This window comes from Terrapene carolina, unplaced genomic scaffold, assembly GCF_002925995.2.
Source record: "Terrapene carolina triunguis isolate 2854851 unplaced genomic scaffold, T_m_triunguis-2.0 Scaffold95, whole genome shotgun sequence".
NCBI lineage: Eukaryota > Metazoa > Chordata > Testudines > Emydidae > Terrapene > Terrapene triunguis.
In genome coordinates this window covers 36,817,816-36,834,177 of record NW_020664446.1, presented here as the reverse complement: position 1 = coordinate 36,834,177, position 16,362 = coordinate 36,817,816, and the positions used below count along the sequence as shown (strand labels likewise).

General features: G+C 37.4%; 1 protein-coding gene across 1 annotated transcript in view; it reads left to right on the top strand.

The window, feature by feature from the left end:
* Nucleotides 1-16,362, top strand: part of PCDH15 (protocadherin related 15) — an 812,634-nt gene that overhangs the window by 769,353 nt on the left and 26,919 nt on the right. Inside the window, exons 29-30 of the mRNA XM_026651074.1 lie at nucleotides 10,188-10,406; nucleotides 14,031-14,039. Coding sequence (XP_026506859.1) covers nucleotides 10,188-10,406; nucleotides 14,031-14,039 — 228 coding nt within the window. The remainder of the gene's footprint in view (nucleotides 1-10,187; nucleotides 10,407-14,030; nucleotides 14,040-16,362) is intronic.

The window sequence follows — 16,362 nt, the reverse complement described above, 5'->3', positions numbered from 1 at the left end:
CTAGGATAGGATCTACATAGGATTAAAAAAATTATAGGGGTTATAAACCTTCATGCTTCAGGGCTGAAGCCAACCACTAATTAATGGGGTTAAGAAAGAACTTCCCCTCTGGGTAGTTTGTGCCATTGCTCACTACAGGGTTGATGCACTTTCCTTTAAAGGTGGTACTGGCTGCTGTTGTAGACAAAATATGGCAGTAAATCTAATAGTCTAATCCACTATGGCAATTCCTTCACGTTCTTAATTAATTTCCAAGTGGGTGAACATTTGCCAGCATCACAAAAACCACCACAACTATTGGCTTATCTTTGGTAGTCTCAGAAGCCAATGACCGAATGGCATGGAAACTAAAGTACTTTCTCACTTCTAGACATGGTATCTCTAGGTAATGGCTGGGGGTAGTTTATGGGACTAAATGAGTACCTTACTCTACAGAGATGTCATTCTGTCACTTTTTGTAAGCACTGTGTTCAATCAAAATGTGTATATGAATAAATAAATTCCTTCTCTGCCACCTGCAGAAATCACCCTCTTAGACCTATTATTTTTATCTTGGTTTCCAAATGTATTTCCATGAGCCTTGTATTTGTATGAAAGCAAGGAAAAGGCTTACCTAGTCTTTCCAGATCAACTGTTGTCTGCTGCTTCTTCCTACATTTTGTCTGAGTGTTTGCTTCTCCCGCAATGAGAGTTAGACCAGAGCATTCAGAGATGGCATAAGGCAGTCTGTGTCTGTCACAGATCTAAAAAGCAAATGGCCGTAAGCTTTCTTTTGGATTAATTACAGTCTGAGGCACCTAGATCCATACAGGCAAAAATTATGAGGCCAGAAGAGACCAGTGTAATCATCTAGTCTGATCTCCTGTATAGCAGAGGCCAGAGCAGTTTCCAAAATTAATTCTTGTTTGAACTAGAGTATATCTTGTAGAAAAACATCTAATCTTGATTTTAAAATTTCCAGTGCAGAATTCATCATGCCCCTTGGTAAATTGTTCCAATGGTTATTTATCTTGACTGCTAAAATGTTGTCTCTTATTTCTAGTCTAGTTTGTTAAGCTTCAGCTTCCATCCATTGGATTTTTCTAGATTGAAGAACCCTCTATTATCTAATTTCTATTCCCCGAGTAAATATAGGAGTGATCAAATCACCCCTTAATCTTCTCTTTGATAATTTCCTTGAGACTTTAACTATAAAGCATGTTTTCCAGTCCTTTAAGCATTCTTCTCTGAACCTTCTCCAGTTTTTAAATGTCAGACACCAGAACAGGGCACAGTATTCTGATAGTAGTTGTAACAATACCAACTCCAGAAGTAACATAATCTCTATACTCCTACTTGATATTCCCTTGTTTATGCATCCAAATATCTTGTTAGCCCTTTTAGCATCATACTGGGAGCTCATAGTCAGCCGATCTTTCACCACAACTCCAAAATCTCTTTCAGAGTCTGCTTCTCAAGATTGAGCCTCCCATCATCAAAGTATAACCTGCTTTCTTCCTAAATTTATGACTTTACATTTAGTCATACTGAAACTCGTATTGTTTCCTTGCACCTAGTTAAGCAAGCAATCCAAAGTTGCTCTGTATTTGTGACCTGTCCTCTTCTTTATTTAACATTCCCCCAATTTTTTTGTCATCTGCAAACTTTATCAGTGATGATTTTATGTTTTGTTTCATGTCATTGATAAAAGTGTTAAATAACACAAAGCCAAGAATCAATCCCCCCAGGACCCTACAAGAGCCACAACAATGATGTTTCCCCGTTTACAATTACATTTTGAGACCTATCAACCAGTTCTAAATCCATTTAATGTGTGTCAGAGATGCAAATGGATGATAGAACAGACAGGGTGAAGCAAATAGTTGCATGATGGATGGATTGAGGGATTACATACAGTTCCTGGATTAGGCTGACCCCCTTGAAAATCAGTGGGTGCTTGTTACAGGTCCACTGAGGAAGTACAGAAGAGATCTGTTGCTGTATCCATAAAAAGAGTGCTTGTCAAATCCCCCGAGAAGAACCCAGGACCCAATTACCTCATCAGTTGCACTCAACTCTCAGCAAAGTCAATGGGAGTTGTGTCCACAACTGGTGGGATAATCTGGCCCCTGCATTATGAGAGGTATTTGCATGTGGGATACATTCAAATTAAATGGGGCCCACAGTTTAGGCCCCCGTAAACTCTTCATTGCTGCTGTCCCTTGACTCTTTCATCCCAGATGACCACATTTGATGGTGGAGTTGTTGGGAGTCTTGGGAAATTAGAGAATGGCTCTACCAAGTGCAAACTAGTCTGAACATACTTCCTGTAGATAGCGTGTGCTCCAGCTATCATGATGATTGTGATAGCCCTTGTAGATCCTTGTAGCCCAGTGTTCCTAAATTCAGACTTGGATTCCAAATGTGGTAGTGCAAGATCCTGACTTAATCTACCTACATACAAAGTGAGCCAATGCACATGCATGTAGGCAATTACCTGTTTTGTGCACACACTGTGGATTTTTGCTGGCAATATGCCCTTGTGTGGACAGAAAATTTGGCCATATTTATGTCAGGGTCCATTGAAAGTACAGAAATGTATTTTGTAGTCCAGACTTGGATATACAGTACTGTATAGTGAGGAGAGGTTAAAATGCAAATGTTCAGACATATAAAAAGCATTAGCTTTCCCGGTTTGTACTGCTAAAGGATAATACTAGCTGTGGAAGGAACCTCATTAAAATGCTTCATGTGCCTCCATAGTCAGTGTATTTTTTTTTCTTTTAAAGCTTTTAAAAATTTAAATCAGCAAAATCCTGGAGAATGCTTTCCTGCCCTTGGGGTAGAGGTGAATAAGCATCCTCATAGTAAAGTAAAGGAGAGGAATGAAGTAAGAGTTTCATTACTTGAAATCTGAAGCATTACCATGTTTTAGCTAGTGATGGGTGAATCTCAAAAGATTTGGTTCAGATAAGCTCAGATGCTTATTCAAATCTAGAGAAACTCCCGCCCTAAAACTGCAGCCTTCCTACCTGTAGTTGGGCTTTTAACGGGGAGGTTCAGTGATCCTTCCCCACCGCACAAGTGGGATGTCTTCAGAGGCAACATTAGTGGTCCTCCTCCCACTGGAAAGAGATTGCCAGGTTTTATAACCATCCCATGCCAACCCACTAAGAATGATCATCGCAGGGAGTTCAGTACCAGAAGGAAGATTCTTGGTGGCAGGGAACCCTGTGTAATAAACAGCAGATGCCAGGGGCTAATAGTCAGAGATAGAGAAACACATCAAGTCTCTATTTAAATACAGAGATGGAGATGGCCAATGGTGGGAGTTATGGGATGGTACTGGGGATGGGTCTGCCTAACCCAGTATTTCCCAATCTTGGAAGAGACTCATATTTTAATATAGGAGGTACGGAGAACATTCAGAACAGTTCCTATTTAGCCCATGAGTTTGCCCATTTGTAGTTTTAGCATTCATACAAAATTATTATTTGAGTATGGGAAAATACTTTCAGATGTCCTTCAGTGATCCTTTACTAAACATTAACTTACAATACATATAGTGTAATTCTGTATATGATCCATAATTGGATCACTGGCTTTAATCTACATTTTGAGCTTTAATAGAAGGTTCCCGCCTTTACCTGTCAATTTCAGAAAAGAATCTTTAATTGGGTCTATTGATGAATATTGGGATATGACCCTGGCCCTTGTGTCAGCAGATCTGGTCCCCTAAACATTCCCCATATATGATGAATTTTCAGGTGACTTAGAGGCACAATAGCAATTCCTATACTATCCCTTTGCCGCAAAGAGCACGGTTTGTACAAGAGGGAAGTGGTTGAGGTATCCTGTCATCTCTTGCTGCCAAAATGGACCTAAGGGCTATTGGCAGCTAGACACAAGTTAGGGCAGCATCAAGGCTGTCTAACTTACACTACTGCTCCAGTCTCCAGCTAGTCTCAGAGTTAGACGGGGGGGGGGGAACGAATACCTAAAGGTACCTAAAGCCACTATTATACTCACCTCCTGAACTGCACCAAGTGTAGCTTGAATGCAGTTCAGCATCTGAGTCATTGGCTAGAGCAGATGTGGTATCACCGTAGCAATTTTTCAAATTGTATTTAATCATTCCCACTCAAACAGTTCTGTTCAAATAACATATAAGATTAGACTTGCAGAAACAAAAGCCAGTAAAATTTGAATTTTGTTTAAAATTTAAACTTTAGCCTATGCTGCTCATTGCCAATTGGGCACAGTAAGAATTTCTCAGAACCATGGGTGATTTTTACATATGCTAATCATTATAATACTTATGAACAATGAGGACTGCACAGTCTTCTTCAGAACTCGTGATCAATAAGGGTTAAATATATGATCTGTCTTGGCCTATGTGCTGTCTTGTGAATGCACAGTAAGTATAGAAAATCTATTTGAGGTTATTCTCAAGTATTGCAGCAACTGTATCAAATTATTTCCTCCACAAATGACTAAAAAGCAATGAAACCATTTAAACTATTTGGACTGAAAATACCAGCATATTTTAATTACACGTTTTTTATTTATTAGCGCACTAAAAGCATTGTAATTTATAAAAAATTCTCTTCTATCTATTCACCTTAAAAATATCCTACATTTAAAAAATCCACCCATCTGAGCCCTTGTGCAGTATGCAATGTAGTGAATGTGTATCGTTGAGTTATGAACCCCTTAAAATAAGGGTTTGTAAAAGTTAACAGAATCTTAACTGAGACAGTGTTAAAGTCTTCCAGAGGTATAATGCTGGCAAAGCTGAATACTTGCATATTCTTCATCAGCACAGAGGACATCTACCATACACCAGTGACATCTAGTGTGCAAATGAAGAATTAGAGCTCTGGTCTCCATTATGCTTGCATTTTCAACATTCATATTGCAATTCTGTTTAGGTAAGGGTAAATTATTTTTGCTAAATTACCAAAAACAAACACATTATCTGAAAACGGGCCAAAGGCTTAGTTATGAATGTTAGCAAAACATAGTAATAAAAAAGGACAAAGTATTCTTTCTTAAAGAAAATATTATTCTCACAACCTTTGGTGGAACGTTAGAACGAGTTGATGGATCAATGAATGATTAATCATTATTCCATTATCAAGGTAGTATTATGGAAGCACTGCTCATGTTTCCATAGTTCATGCTTAGCTGAACATTACACATAAGCAAGGATTCAACTACTTATGTTGTGTATGAAGAAAACAGCATATCCTCCCAAAAATTATAGCACTTTTTGATATTTTTAGAATTAATATTCTGAGATTTTAAAGGTAAAAGTTAATTTTAAAAATTGGTCCTTTAAGAAATTTAGCTCCCAGTAGCAGATTGTTTCTGTATCTCAAATTATCTTAATAATGTAATAACACAGACACTTCAAACTTCCTTTAGAGTTTAAACTAAATGGAATTCATATGCCTAGATTGCATATGAAGGTATTTTTGATTAATGGTACTATATTGCATTACTGTTCATAACTTCAGGAGGACCCCTGAGGAATAATTTTTTATTACACTGAAGACCATGTGGAACTGTCCTCTTTCAAAATGGCTGCCAACGCCTGTTGTTGTCAATGGGAGTTTGGTCAGAACCTGCCCACGATTAGGTGGCCATTTTGAAAAGGACATCATGGCCCAGAAAAAAAAATCTGTTAGATTTTGAGTTTTAGGCCAAAACATTTTGATTTAAAAATGATTTTTTTCTGTGGAAAGCAGATACTCTTTGTGGCAATTTTAATTTGTAGTTTAATCAAAACCAAAATTTTTCATTGAAAAACAATTAAGATGGAAAATTTTTGAACAGCCCTATTCCTGTTCGGTAAGTGGAGAATAAGGGAATTAATTGTGACTCTCAATCACAATTAATTCCCTGGTGCGCTCCTGGAATAGCATAGCCATATGCTGCCCCTTACTCAGATCAGGTTACAAAACTGCGATCTGACACCTAAACTAAGCAATACTATCTCTAGTTTCAGCAAAATTTATTTTGCTTTTTTCAGTGTATCTCAGTACACTGGTTTGTTAACTTTGGTCCAAAATTATACTCTTTTACACTATTATACATCTGTAGTTACTGTAGATTTTGAGTAATGACAGTAGAATGTAGTCCCTGATGATTAACTCTAATTTCCAGTAGTGTCTAAACCTATCCTGGCAAACTCCTTTGTCTATTTTCATACCTGTGTTGTTATAGTTTTCTACTAATAGTCAGAAGCCAACAGTCCAGAATTGAGAATATTAGTCAATGTTGGTTGTGATCAAATTGTATTGTCATCTGATGGCTGTCTTGATGACATATGTAAAATGAGCTAATAGGATATAGCCAGTGTGTAGTGGACAAGATTATCTCAATTGCTTTTATGGTGAAAATCTCAGCAGAAAGAGACAGGCTTTTGAGCTACACAGAGCTCTTCTTTGAAAGTTTGTCTCTCTCACCAACAGAACTTCATCTAGTAAAAGATATTACCTCATCCATGTTGTCTCTCTAACATGCTGGGACCAACACGGCTACAACTACACTGCATGCATTATACTATAGTAGTAGTACTTCTTCCAGAAGAGGGTTGAAAATATATGGTGGCATGATATCGATTTTACACTGATTTTTGTACTGTACATTCTCTGAATAAATAGAACACTCGGTTTACATTGATGTCAGACTAGCAACTTTCATGAGTCCCAAACTAACTTTAAAAATGTATGATCATGCTCTACTTAATGTAGTTAAAGTATTATAAAGATTGTGGGTATTATTTTCCCCTGTTCCAGCCTCTTTGCATGCCACTCAGGAATCTGGACACAACTGCTCAGCTAAGAATTCCCTTGAAAGAGTAGGTACTATGAACTAGCTTGAACAGGTTCCTGCATCAGCCATTCCCCCACCTGAGCATACAGGGCATTTCCCTAGCTTTCTCTAATTTACACAATCACTGGAGCAGGTGTGGCTTGATAATTGTGGCTTGCTCATTTACCCCCAGCCCCAAGCAGATCTTGACACAGGAAAGAATCTGGCCCAATACATGCTATGCTTTGTTGGATAAATAGCACATACTTAGAGACTAAATGATCTAACTTCTTATGCAGAGCAGATGTAAGAATGACATCAAAAATTATTGAAAGGCAGTTTAGTGGCATATTCTCCATGGAATCCCATTCCTTTTAATATGAGGGAAGTGAGGTCATTCAGGATATGTTTAAACATTTCAGAGTGAGCCTCCCAGCCCAGGTCAAAAGACTCAAGCTAGTGGGCTGGTGCTGTAAAAATAGCTGTATAAACAGTACTTTGAAGGTGCAGCTCAGGGTGGAGCTTGGGCTCTGAAGCCTAGAGTCGGGGGTGGACTTCTGCTGTGATTTGATATTCACCTGGTGATTTGTTGTTGTTTAATCTTTCTATGGCTACTTTAAGTTCATCCAGAGTAATATCCTCACAGCAAACATCAAGTTCTGCCCTCTTCCCTAGAAAAGATGGGGGCGGGGGAGGGAATTCCTAACTGTAAGAACAGTAGGACAATGGAACAGACTGCCTAGGGAGGTTGCTGGAGGTTTTCAAAAGCAGGCTGGATAGCCATCTAGTCTTTTATGGTTTAGACACAACAAATCCTGCATCTTGGCAGGGGGTTAAACTAGATGACCCTTGCAGTCCCTTCTAGCCCTATGATTCTATGATTATCGAAGTTAAACGTTATTTCTGGCAAGAATCTGTTAAGGATGTCATGGAAGTGTTCTATCCATCTTTTTGTTTGCTGGTCTAAGGTTTTCCCTTGCTTATCTTTCATTGGACCTTCCCTGCTGTGGCTAAAGTCTCCAGCAAGTCATATAGTGGTTTGATAAAGTGTTTTCATGTGTTCCTTCATTGCTGCCATTTCTGTTTCCAGTGCTTATCTATTGATATATGCTTTTTCTGGCTGATCTTTTTTTACTTCTTTATCTCTATATTCCTCTTTTCATTGATTACCTTACTTTGGCCTTAAGGCATTGAGTAGATTTACCTTAGCTTGTTTTCTTTATGCAATAACATCCCATGTGGTCTTGATAGTCCACTCTTCCTTCTTACCTTTGCTAGATTCAAGGATGATATTCGATTTGCTAATGGCTTCCCATGCCATTTCTTTGTCATTTAAATACTGTTTCTGCCATATTTGAAAGCTTGTTTGAAAACTGTAATTCAGAAACATTCCTTATTTGTTTATTCCCAAGCTTAATTATGTTAACCTTTCTTGTAATTTTCTTTACTCGTAGTTTCCTCAATTTCATTTTCATGGTGGCAATACATGGTTGATGATCACTGCCTACGTATGCCCCATTGTATATGCAGACATCTTGAAGTGATAATTAGAACATTGTATGTACAAAAATGATCTATTTTATTTTTAGTAATGGTGTCGGGGAGATCCATGTTGTTTTATGGTTCTCTTTATGAGGAAAGAGTATCCCTTTAATAATAAAGTGATTCAACTGACATAGTTCAAGAACATATTTGCCACCATTTTGATGGAAGCCAGTTCCATGTGTGCCATTATGCCATGATTATCATATTGCCCAAAACAATGAGAATATCATGTTGTGGGACTTTGCTGATGAAGTCCTGCAGAATGTTATAACAAGTAGGCTGATCGACCTTGTCGTATTCATTCAGTAGGGTATAACATTGAATGACAGTATCTGAAATCTTGCCTGTATAATTTTGCCATTAACTGATTACCAGTCTAAAATTGCTCTTTGTGCATCAACATTCAAGATCAATGCAGTTCCTTCTCTTCCGCCATCTGGATTTCATGGGTAAAATCAGTTTTAATTGTTGTTTTTCATTTTCATAGAATCATATAACTAGAAGGGACCTCAAGAGGTCATCTAGTCCAGTCCCCTGCACTCAAGGCAGGACTAAGTGTTATCTAGACCATCCCTGACAGGTGTTTGTCCAACCTGCTCTTAAAAATCCCCAATGATTGAGATTCCACCACCTCCCTAGGCAATTTATTCCAGTGCTTAACCACTCTGACAGTTAGGAAGTTTTTCCTAATGTCCAACCTAAACCGCCCTTGCTGCAATTTAAGCCCATTGCTTCTTTTCCTATCCTTAGAGGTTAAGAAGAACAATTTTTCTCCCTCCTCCTTGTAACAACCTTTTATGTACTTGAAAACTGTTATGTCCCGTCTCAGTCTTCTCATCTCCAGACTAAACAAACCCAATTTTTTCAATCTTCCTTCATAGGTCATGTTTTCTAGACCTTTAATCATTTTGTTGCTCTTCTCTGGACTTTCTGCAATTTGTCCACATCTTTCCTGAAATGCGGTACCCCAAACTGGACACAATACTCCAGTTGAGGCCTAATCAGCGCGGAGTAGAGTGGAAGAATTACTTCTTGTGTCTTGCTTACAATACTCCTGCTAATACATCCCAGAATGATGTTTGCTTTTTTTGCAACAGCGTTACACTGTTGACTCATATTTAGCTTGTGATCCACTATGACCCCCAGATCCCTTTCCACAGTACTCCTTCCTAGGCAGTCATTTTGATTATATCTGCATCTGGCCACCTGCATTCTATGTTATAATTTTCCATTTCTTTGATGATTTGGGCTGACTTTCTGATGCTAACATAGTCCTCACATTCCAAAACCCCACACAAAGTTTGGAACAAGCCTGGAACTCTCAGTTCTTCAGGGCAACAGTGTCCTTTCATAGCTGTTTTTGGCTGATATCCATCATGCTGTCCATTTGAGGGCTATCCAACCTATCCAAGGATCTGTATTTGGCATTTTATTTGTTCTGCTGTTTCCATAACAAAAGTATTGTATGGGGTTAAATCAACTTCATGCTCAACACCCAACCAGGAGGACCAGAAGACTGATTTTTTTTTTTTATGCCTGGTCTCTGTCCTTCAATCTGTCATATTTGTTTAACTCTAACTCCCATTGAAGTAGCTCCTGGGGTCATGGAGACAAGTGACCCCAACACATCAAGGTATCAGTCTCTAGGGGAGATTACTATTAAATACATCAATGATAATACTGAAAAAGGGGTTATGAAAGAATAGTAAGAGTTGTAAGTACATAAAGATGAGATATATATTATAGCAGTATATACAGAACATATAGTTATTAACTCAGTGAACTAATAGTCAGAACAGAATTAACTAGGTCTGCTGTAATAGTTTTGTTTTGTAATATTGAAGGTTCTTGGATGGAAAACTTCTGGATATCAATAAAGAATTTCAGCCATACCTTGGGCAAGGAGGACGTATTCTGGAAATCCGCACCCCAGACGTGGTGGCCAATGTTAAGAAGCAGGCACAAGCTGTAGGCTACACAGAAGGGGCATTGCTTGCTTTGGCTGTCATAATCATCCTTTGCTGCATGCCTGCTATTTTAATAGTTATGGTCAGCTACAGACAGTAAGTACTCCAAATTTCTTTGTCATTGAAAATTCTTTCTAATAACCTATACACTTACTACAAGGGGAAATACAGTTGGTAGCCCTGAACACTGGTCTGCTTTGAAAGTTGTTCCACATAGCCAATCTACAGTCTGGTTATTTTTAATGTCTGACTCCTCATCATGTCTTTATGTATATGTGTATTTTTTATATTAATTATATATATATGATGGAGTAATTCTTTCAGATTATAGATGAAGTGAAACCAAAACCCTGAATCCAAATATCAAACATGTGAACACGGATTGCAATCTGAATTTCATATCTAGCTTTCTCTTTATCATGCTTCAGCCAGAACTCTGGGTCCATATATGCCCAAACTGTTGGTAGCTCAGTATATGAATCGAGATTCAACTTTCATATTGCAGGGAAAATGAGACGTCCCAAAATTTTATTGTGGCTCTAAAATATGAGGCAGTTATTATTTTTGATTTTTTCATACCTGTGAACTACTTGGTTCCAGCTGGGACTGAAGTTCAAGCATTAAAACATACCGTAGAAAGGTTGCTCTTGTTGTATTCTAGCTTTTTTTGAATAGGCAGAAATCTCATGAGAATCTATTTGCTTTAAATTTCTTGTTACACTTAATGGATTCAAGAATTTTAAATAGTTTGGCTAACAAATGGATAAACATCTCAACTTTTGGATGCTCATCTGACCCAACAGTTTGAGGTTTTCTCATTAATCCATATACTCAGTTGGAAATTGAGACCATATATAACATTTCCTTTTTCCTTTCAATAAAAATAAAATAAACAGTGTCCATATACAATCTCTGAGCAACCTTCCAATATTTAAAATTACAAAAACAAAATGCAATTCAGTGAGCTCACACCTTCCACCAGACAGTAGTCGATAATCAAATACTAACACCTCCATACATCAGCCTATACCTCAATCCCTCTCCTTCTCTTCAAAGGCCAGGTAAAGCAAATGGGCCCTGCAGCATGCCCTATTACTCTGCAAATCTCAGCTACTTAGAACCAAGTGTGGGAGGGCTTTCCAGAGCTCAGAAGTTCTTACAGAGGATGCCCCGCTATCAGATCCCTGTCTGTTATATTGGGACAATTAAGTACCAGTGCCTTTGCAGACCACAACTTGAGGCCATGTATCACTGGGTGAAAGAATATAAAGAAACCAATGCGCATGTATTATAATAGCTCACTGGAATATGAATATTATTGCAGGTCTACAATATGGTGTAATTTACCAGGTGAGATTTTAGGCTTACCAGTCGTGCTGTTCCTTCCCACACGGTAACTGGGATAGAAACAGTACTGTTTGTCAATGCCCTGTCATAAGTAACTGCAACTACAGTGACATAAATTTAGTTGTACTTATGATAGGGCTAAATTTGGCTGTATATCTGTCCTGTAGCCATTATATATTGTATGTGGATACCACTTTTTATTTTTATTTTTTTTTTAATATGGAGATATACCTATCTCATAGAACTGGAAAGGACCTTGAAAGGTCATTGAGTCCAGCCCCCTGCCTTTGCTAGCAGGACCAAATACCCCAGATCCCTAAGTGGTCCTCTCAAGGATTGAACTCACAACCCTGGGTTTAGCAGGCCAATGCTCAAACCACTGAGCTATCCCTCCCCCCCATGATAAAATCCAGATAATAAAATCAAAAGCAATCTTACGTTTTACAACTGTAAGTTGAGTAACAATTCTCTTTAAAAATGGAGTACTTGTATTTTGGCATTTTTAATAGCTGAGTTAGAATATTCCCTAGAGATAGGGATGATCAGCATTCTGGTGGTCTGTGTTATAAATCAAATTTACTTAATCTTTTAAGGATATATCACTGCATGAAAGAACACTAGTATGCCTAAAGGCATGCTTAATAGTCACATAAGAGGAGTAACTGGTTTATACCTATTTTTAAATGGCTGATATTTGTTTGAGTAACATTTATATCTGAATTTTACCAGGTTTTTTTTAGAGACTAATCCTCCAAAAAGTGTCTGAAAGGCCATGGGTTTAATCAGCTCCTGCATTAGCCAGGGGCTGTACCTGGGGAGGATAACCCTAAAGCACCTCAGGCAATCCAGACTGGAGCCCTTCTGTCAGGATTGAATGGGGAGTATGTGCTGAACAAGCACATCCTCCAGGTTTCCTATCCACACTCCTCTCCCCAAGCAGTGTTTAACCATTCCCCTTCCAGGCAAAATATACCATTGAGAGCCCTGCACCTCAGAATATGCTTCCAGAAAATATATCCCTATGTTGGATCAGGCCTCCCATGTTTCTTGAGTCAGACTGTGTTTAAAATTTTCATGCAGTAAATTTTTACTAAACAAAGGTTCTCATTAGTTTGCAATGTGACTTCTGTGTGATTTCTTTCAAGGAAGGAAAAGCGAATTGCAAAATTCCCCTTGACATCCATTGGAACAGAATCAGGTCCCAAATATATCAGGCTGCTTTAAGGAATCTATTTAGCTGCCGTCCATCTAAAATCACAATTTTTTTGTCTACAGGTATCATGTAGAGTTGGACTTTATATCGAACCACCACAAATAAATTATTAGTATTATGAAAAATAAATCAATAGAATTCATTTAGACTGAAGAGAATATACATGATTTCCATCTTAATATAAACCTTATACTATATTGAACAAGTTCATTTTTGTCTTACTCCTTAGCTCCCCTTTTTCAAAGCTGCTTTAATATAATCTCCCGATAACATTTCTGGCAAACTAGCTGCTCAATTTTGCCACTTAGTGCAAAGATTATAGCTGAATAAATGTAACTGTCACATTCAGTGCACATATAATGGAAACATTAAGACTTGCTTGATATTAAAACTCTTTTGTGTGTAGTGGGTAGTTTTTCAATACTTTCCAGCTCAATGATCAGCTAACATCCAAAGAATTAATTTTACTTATTACATTTTTAAAAAAATAAAAGTTAAACTAAATGAGTTTTACATTGCTTACTTTTAATGTGAAATTATCACTGTTAAAGCACAGCTCACTGACTGTATGTATTGCTTGTAAATAATCTAATAAATTATCATTATTATTTTCTTTTAAGTGATGCTTTGAAATTCACTATCTAGGACAAACCAAAAAGCCAATTATGAAAAATATAGTATGAATTAATCATAGCAAGGGTGGCATATTCTACATAGAAGCCAAAATGTAATTGTGCTTTACTATGAAGGACTGTTTATTTAATATTCACCGTGTTAAAATGAGGAGGCAATTATAAAAATTACTTCATCTTTAATATTCCACTTGTAAAAATCCTAATTCATACTTCAATATCCACATCTTTAATCAATATTTTTTTCAGATTCTGTGTAGCCCATAACTGATTTGTCCCCCTGTAATTCATGTTTATGGATGATAGTTTTATAACAGTCTCACAATCACAAAAGGAACTAAATGATTTTCAGTTACTGAAACATAATGATTCTTAAATATGTCATTAATTTTGCAATTTAACATATAAAATGATTGTCACTCTTAGTTTATTATGAATATAAGGTTCACTGTTTCAGATAATTGTTGTTATAAATGGAACACTTCTAACATGACTTTCTCTCTCTCTCTCTCTCTCGCATGACAACAGATTTAAAGAGTAAGTATTTACTTTTAGATTTGCTTCTTACACCTTGTTTAAGAATAATGATAGCTGATCAGTATCTACTTTTTATCATTATACAAGAACAAAGGCCATTTGAAATTTAAGGGAAGTAAATGTATTGCCAGTGAAAGGAAATACTTCATATAGTCAAACTGTAGAATGCATTGCTACCTGAGATTTAAAAAAAACTTGTTAATTTTATGACCAATTAATAAAACATTCAGTTATGTGCTAAGATAAGGCAATCAAATGTCATGTTGTTTGCCTGCAGAGAGAAGAAAGGATTTTTTCCCCATTGTACAGCATTATACAATTAATTAAACACGGCTGCTACTCTGAAACCGATTTTATGCACAGGTTTAAAGATGGGATGCCATCTTATAAAAGATCAGGTGTTGGCCAGGGTCATAGCCAAGATACCAGGTTTGGTAAATCAATGGTATGCTCTGAGTGTCTGCTTCACTAAAGCACATGGAGGGGGTCTTAGGCCCATACTGAAGGTGAAATAATGCTTCCACAACAACAATCTCTCTTTTTCCCTGAGAAGAATTTTCTGTTGGGGCTGTGTGGGACATGGAGGCACAACAACATCCCCTATTTCATTCATGACTCTAGTGAAGGTTAATTCTGGTGAGAATCAATTCCATAGGTGCTCCTAAGAAGCCACAATATGTTTACGCCAGCTGTCCCTTCTACTCCAGGAGCCAAATTGCTAGGAAGGGGAAGCCAGTAAGATGGTGCCTGCCTCTGTTCATATAAGGGGTCCTTTTCCCTTTGATCCTGAAAATTATGATACCAAATGGACTTACTCTTGCCAACTCACAGGCTGCCCATCCCTCCCCATTGAGGGGTGCTTCAAAAAACTCTGAATTAAATGTTCTCTTAACTTTTTCACAGGCTCTGCCTAGCTAGGGAATCCAAGTAATAGGGTTAAACGCTAAAATATCTTTTATGTGACACATACATACACCTCTACCCCGATATAACGCGACCCGATATAACACGAATTCGGATATAACACAGTAAAGCAGTGCTCGGGGGATGGGGGGGGCTGTGTACTCCGGTGGATCAAAGCAAGTTCGATATAACGTGGTTTCACCTATAACACGGTAAGAATTTTCAGCTCCCGAGGACACCATTATATCGGGGTAGAGGTATACTAAATAAATAGTAGCTTGATATTAAAAATAGTTTATATTAAACTGAAAACACCCCCCACATATCTATCTATATATGTATATACGCCAATAAACTTGATTTTTTTGTGTTAATTGAACCACTTGCTTTTTACATCATTTATTTTATTAATTTGAATTTGGAAATGTGGACAGATATGCTGAAGAAAACACAATAAAATGTGAAGGCTTTGCTTATGTAACCCACACACCTCCTGGGTGTGGTGTTCTATCCCATCTAATGGCACCAAGACCACTTAGAGAGAGAGATTAATGAGTCTGCTCTAGAGCCTTAGCTAAGGGCCACCCGCCGACAACCAGGGTCTGTCAGTGTTACACTTATATAGAGCACAGAATAGAGAAGATGATCCTATCCTTTGCTGTTTATATTTCTGTATCTTTGTATAATTTTGTAATCATTGGGTGATTGTTCTTTACCATGAGTTCCATGGCTTTGTGTGGCCTTTTAATGTTTATGAGATGTCATTAGCAGATATTGACTTCTGTTGAGGTGAACATCATGATTTATTGACCCAGGAGATAAATGTTCGTTGAAACATGAAGTCAGTAAACCAAATTCATCCCTGGAGTAACTCAATTCAATTAAATAGAATTATATCAGGGCTAATTTAGCACAATATCAGTAATGGTTATATACTATGAATAGTGCATATCCCAGAAATACCTGGTTATGAATATCATTATTTAAAACTAGCATTCTAAAGGGGAAATGAAGTTAGTTCTTCAGAAGAAACAATTATTGGGTAATGCCAGAGCAATCCAGGGTCTGAGAATTTCAGACTTCAGTATTGTTAATTTGGGGGGTGCAGGGAGGAAGGTTAAAGAGTAAGAGCTTGGAAACCCTATTTACCATCCAAATCTTTTCAGCCAAATACGAGAGGATTTTTTTTAATGTAACAATGCTGATATATTTTATAATGAACCAGTTTTATTTCCCTATTTTTAGATGATTTTAGAACTTCAGTAAATGACATCTTAGCTCCAGGCACTACCATAATATAAATATGAAGAATAATAATCATGATTTATTTTGAAAATCAAGATAGAGTCTGTTGTACTCTATTCTGAATTAAATTTCTCTCAATCCTGTTACCAGTTACATGGTAATTATTTGCTCTTTC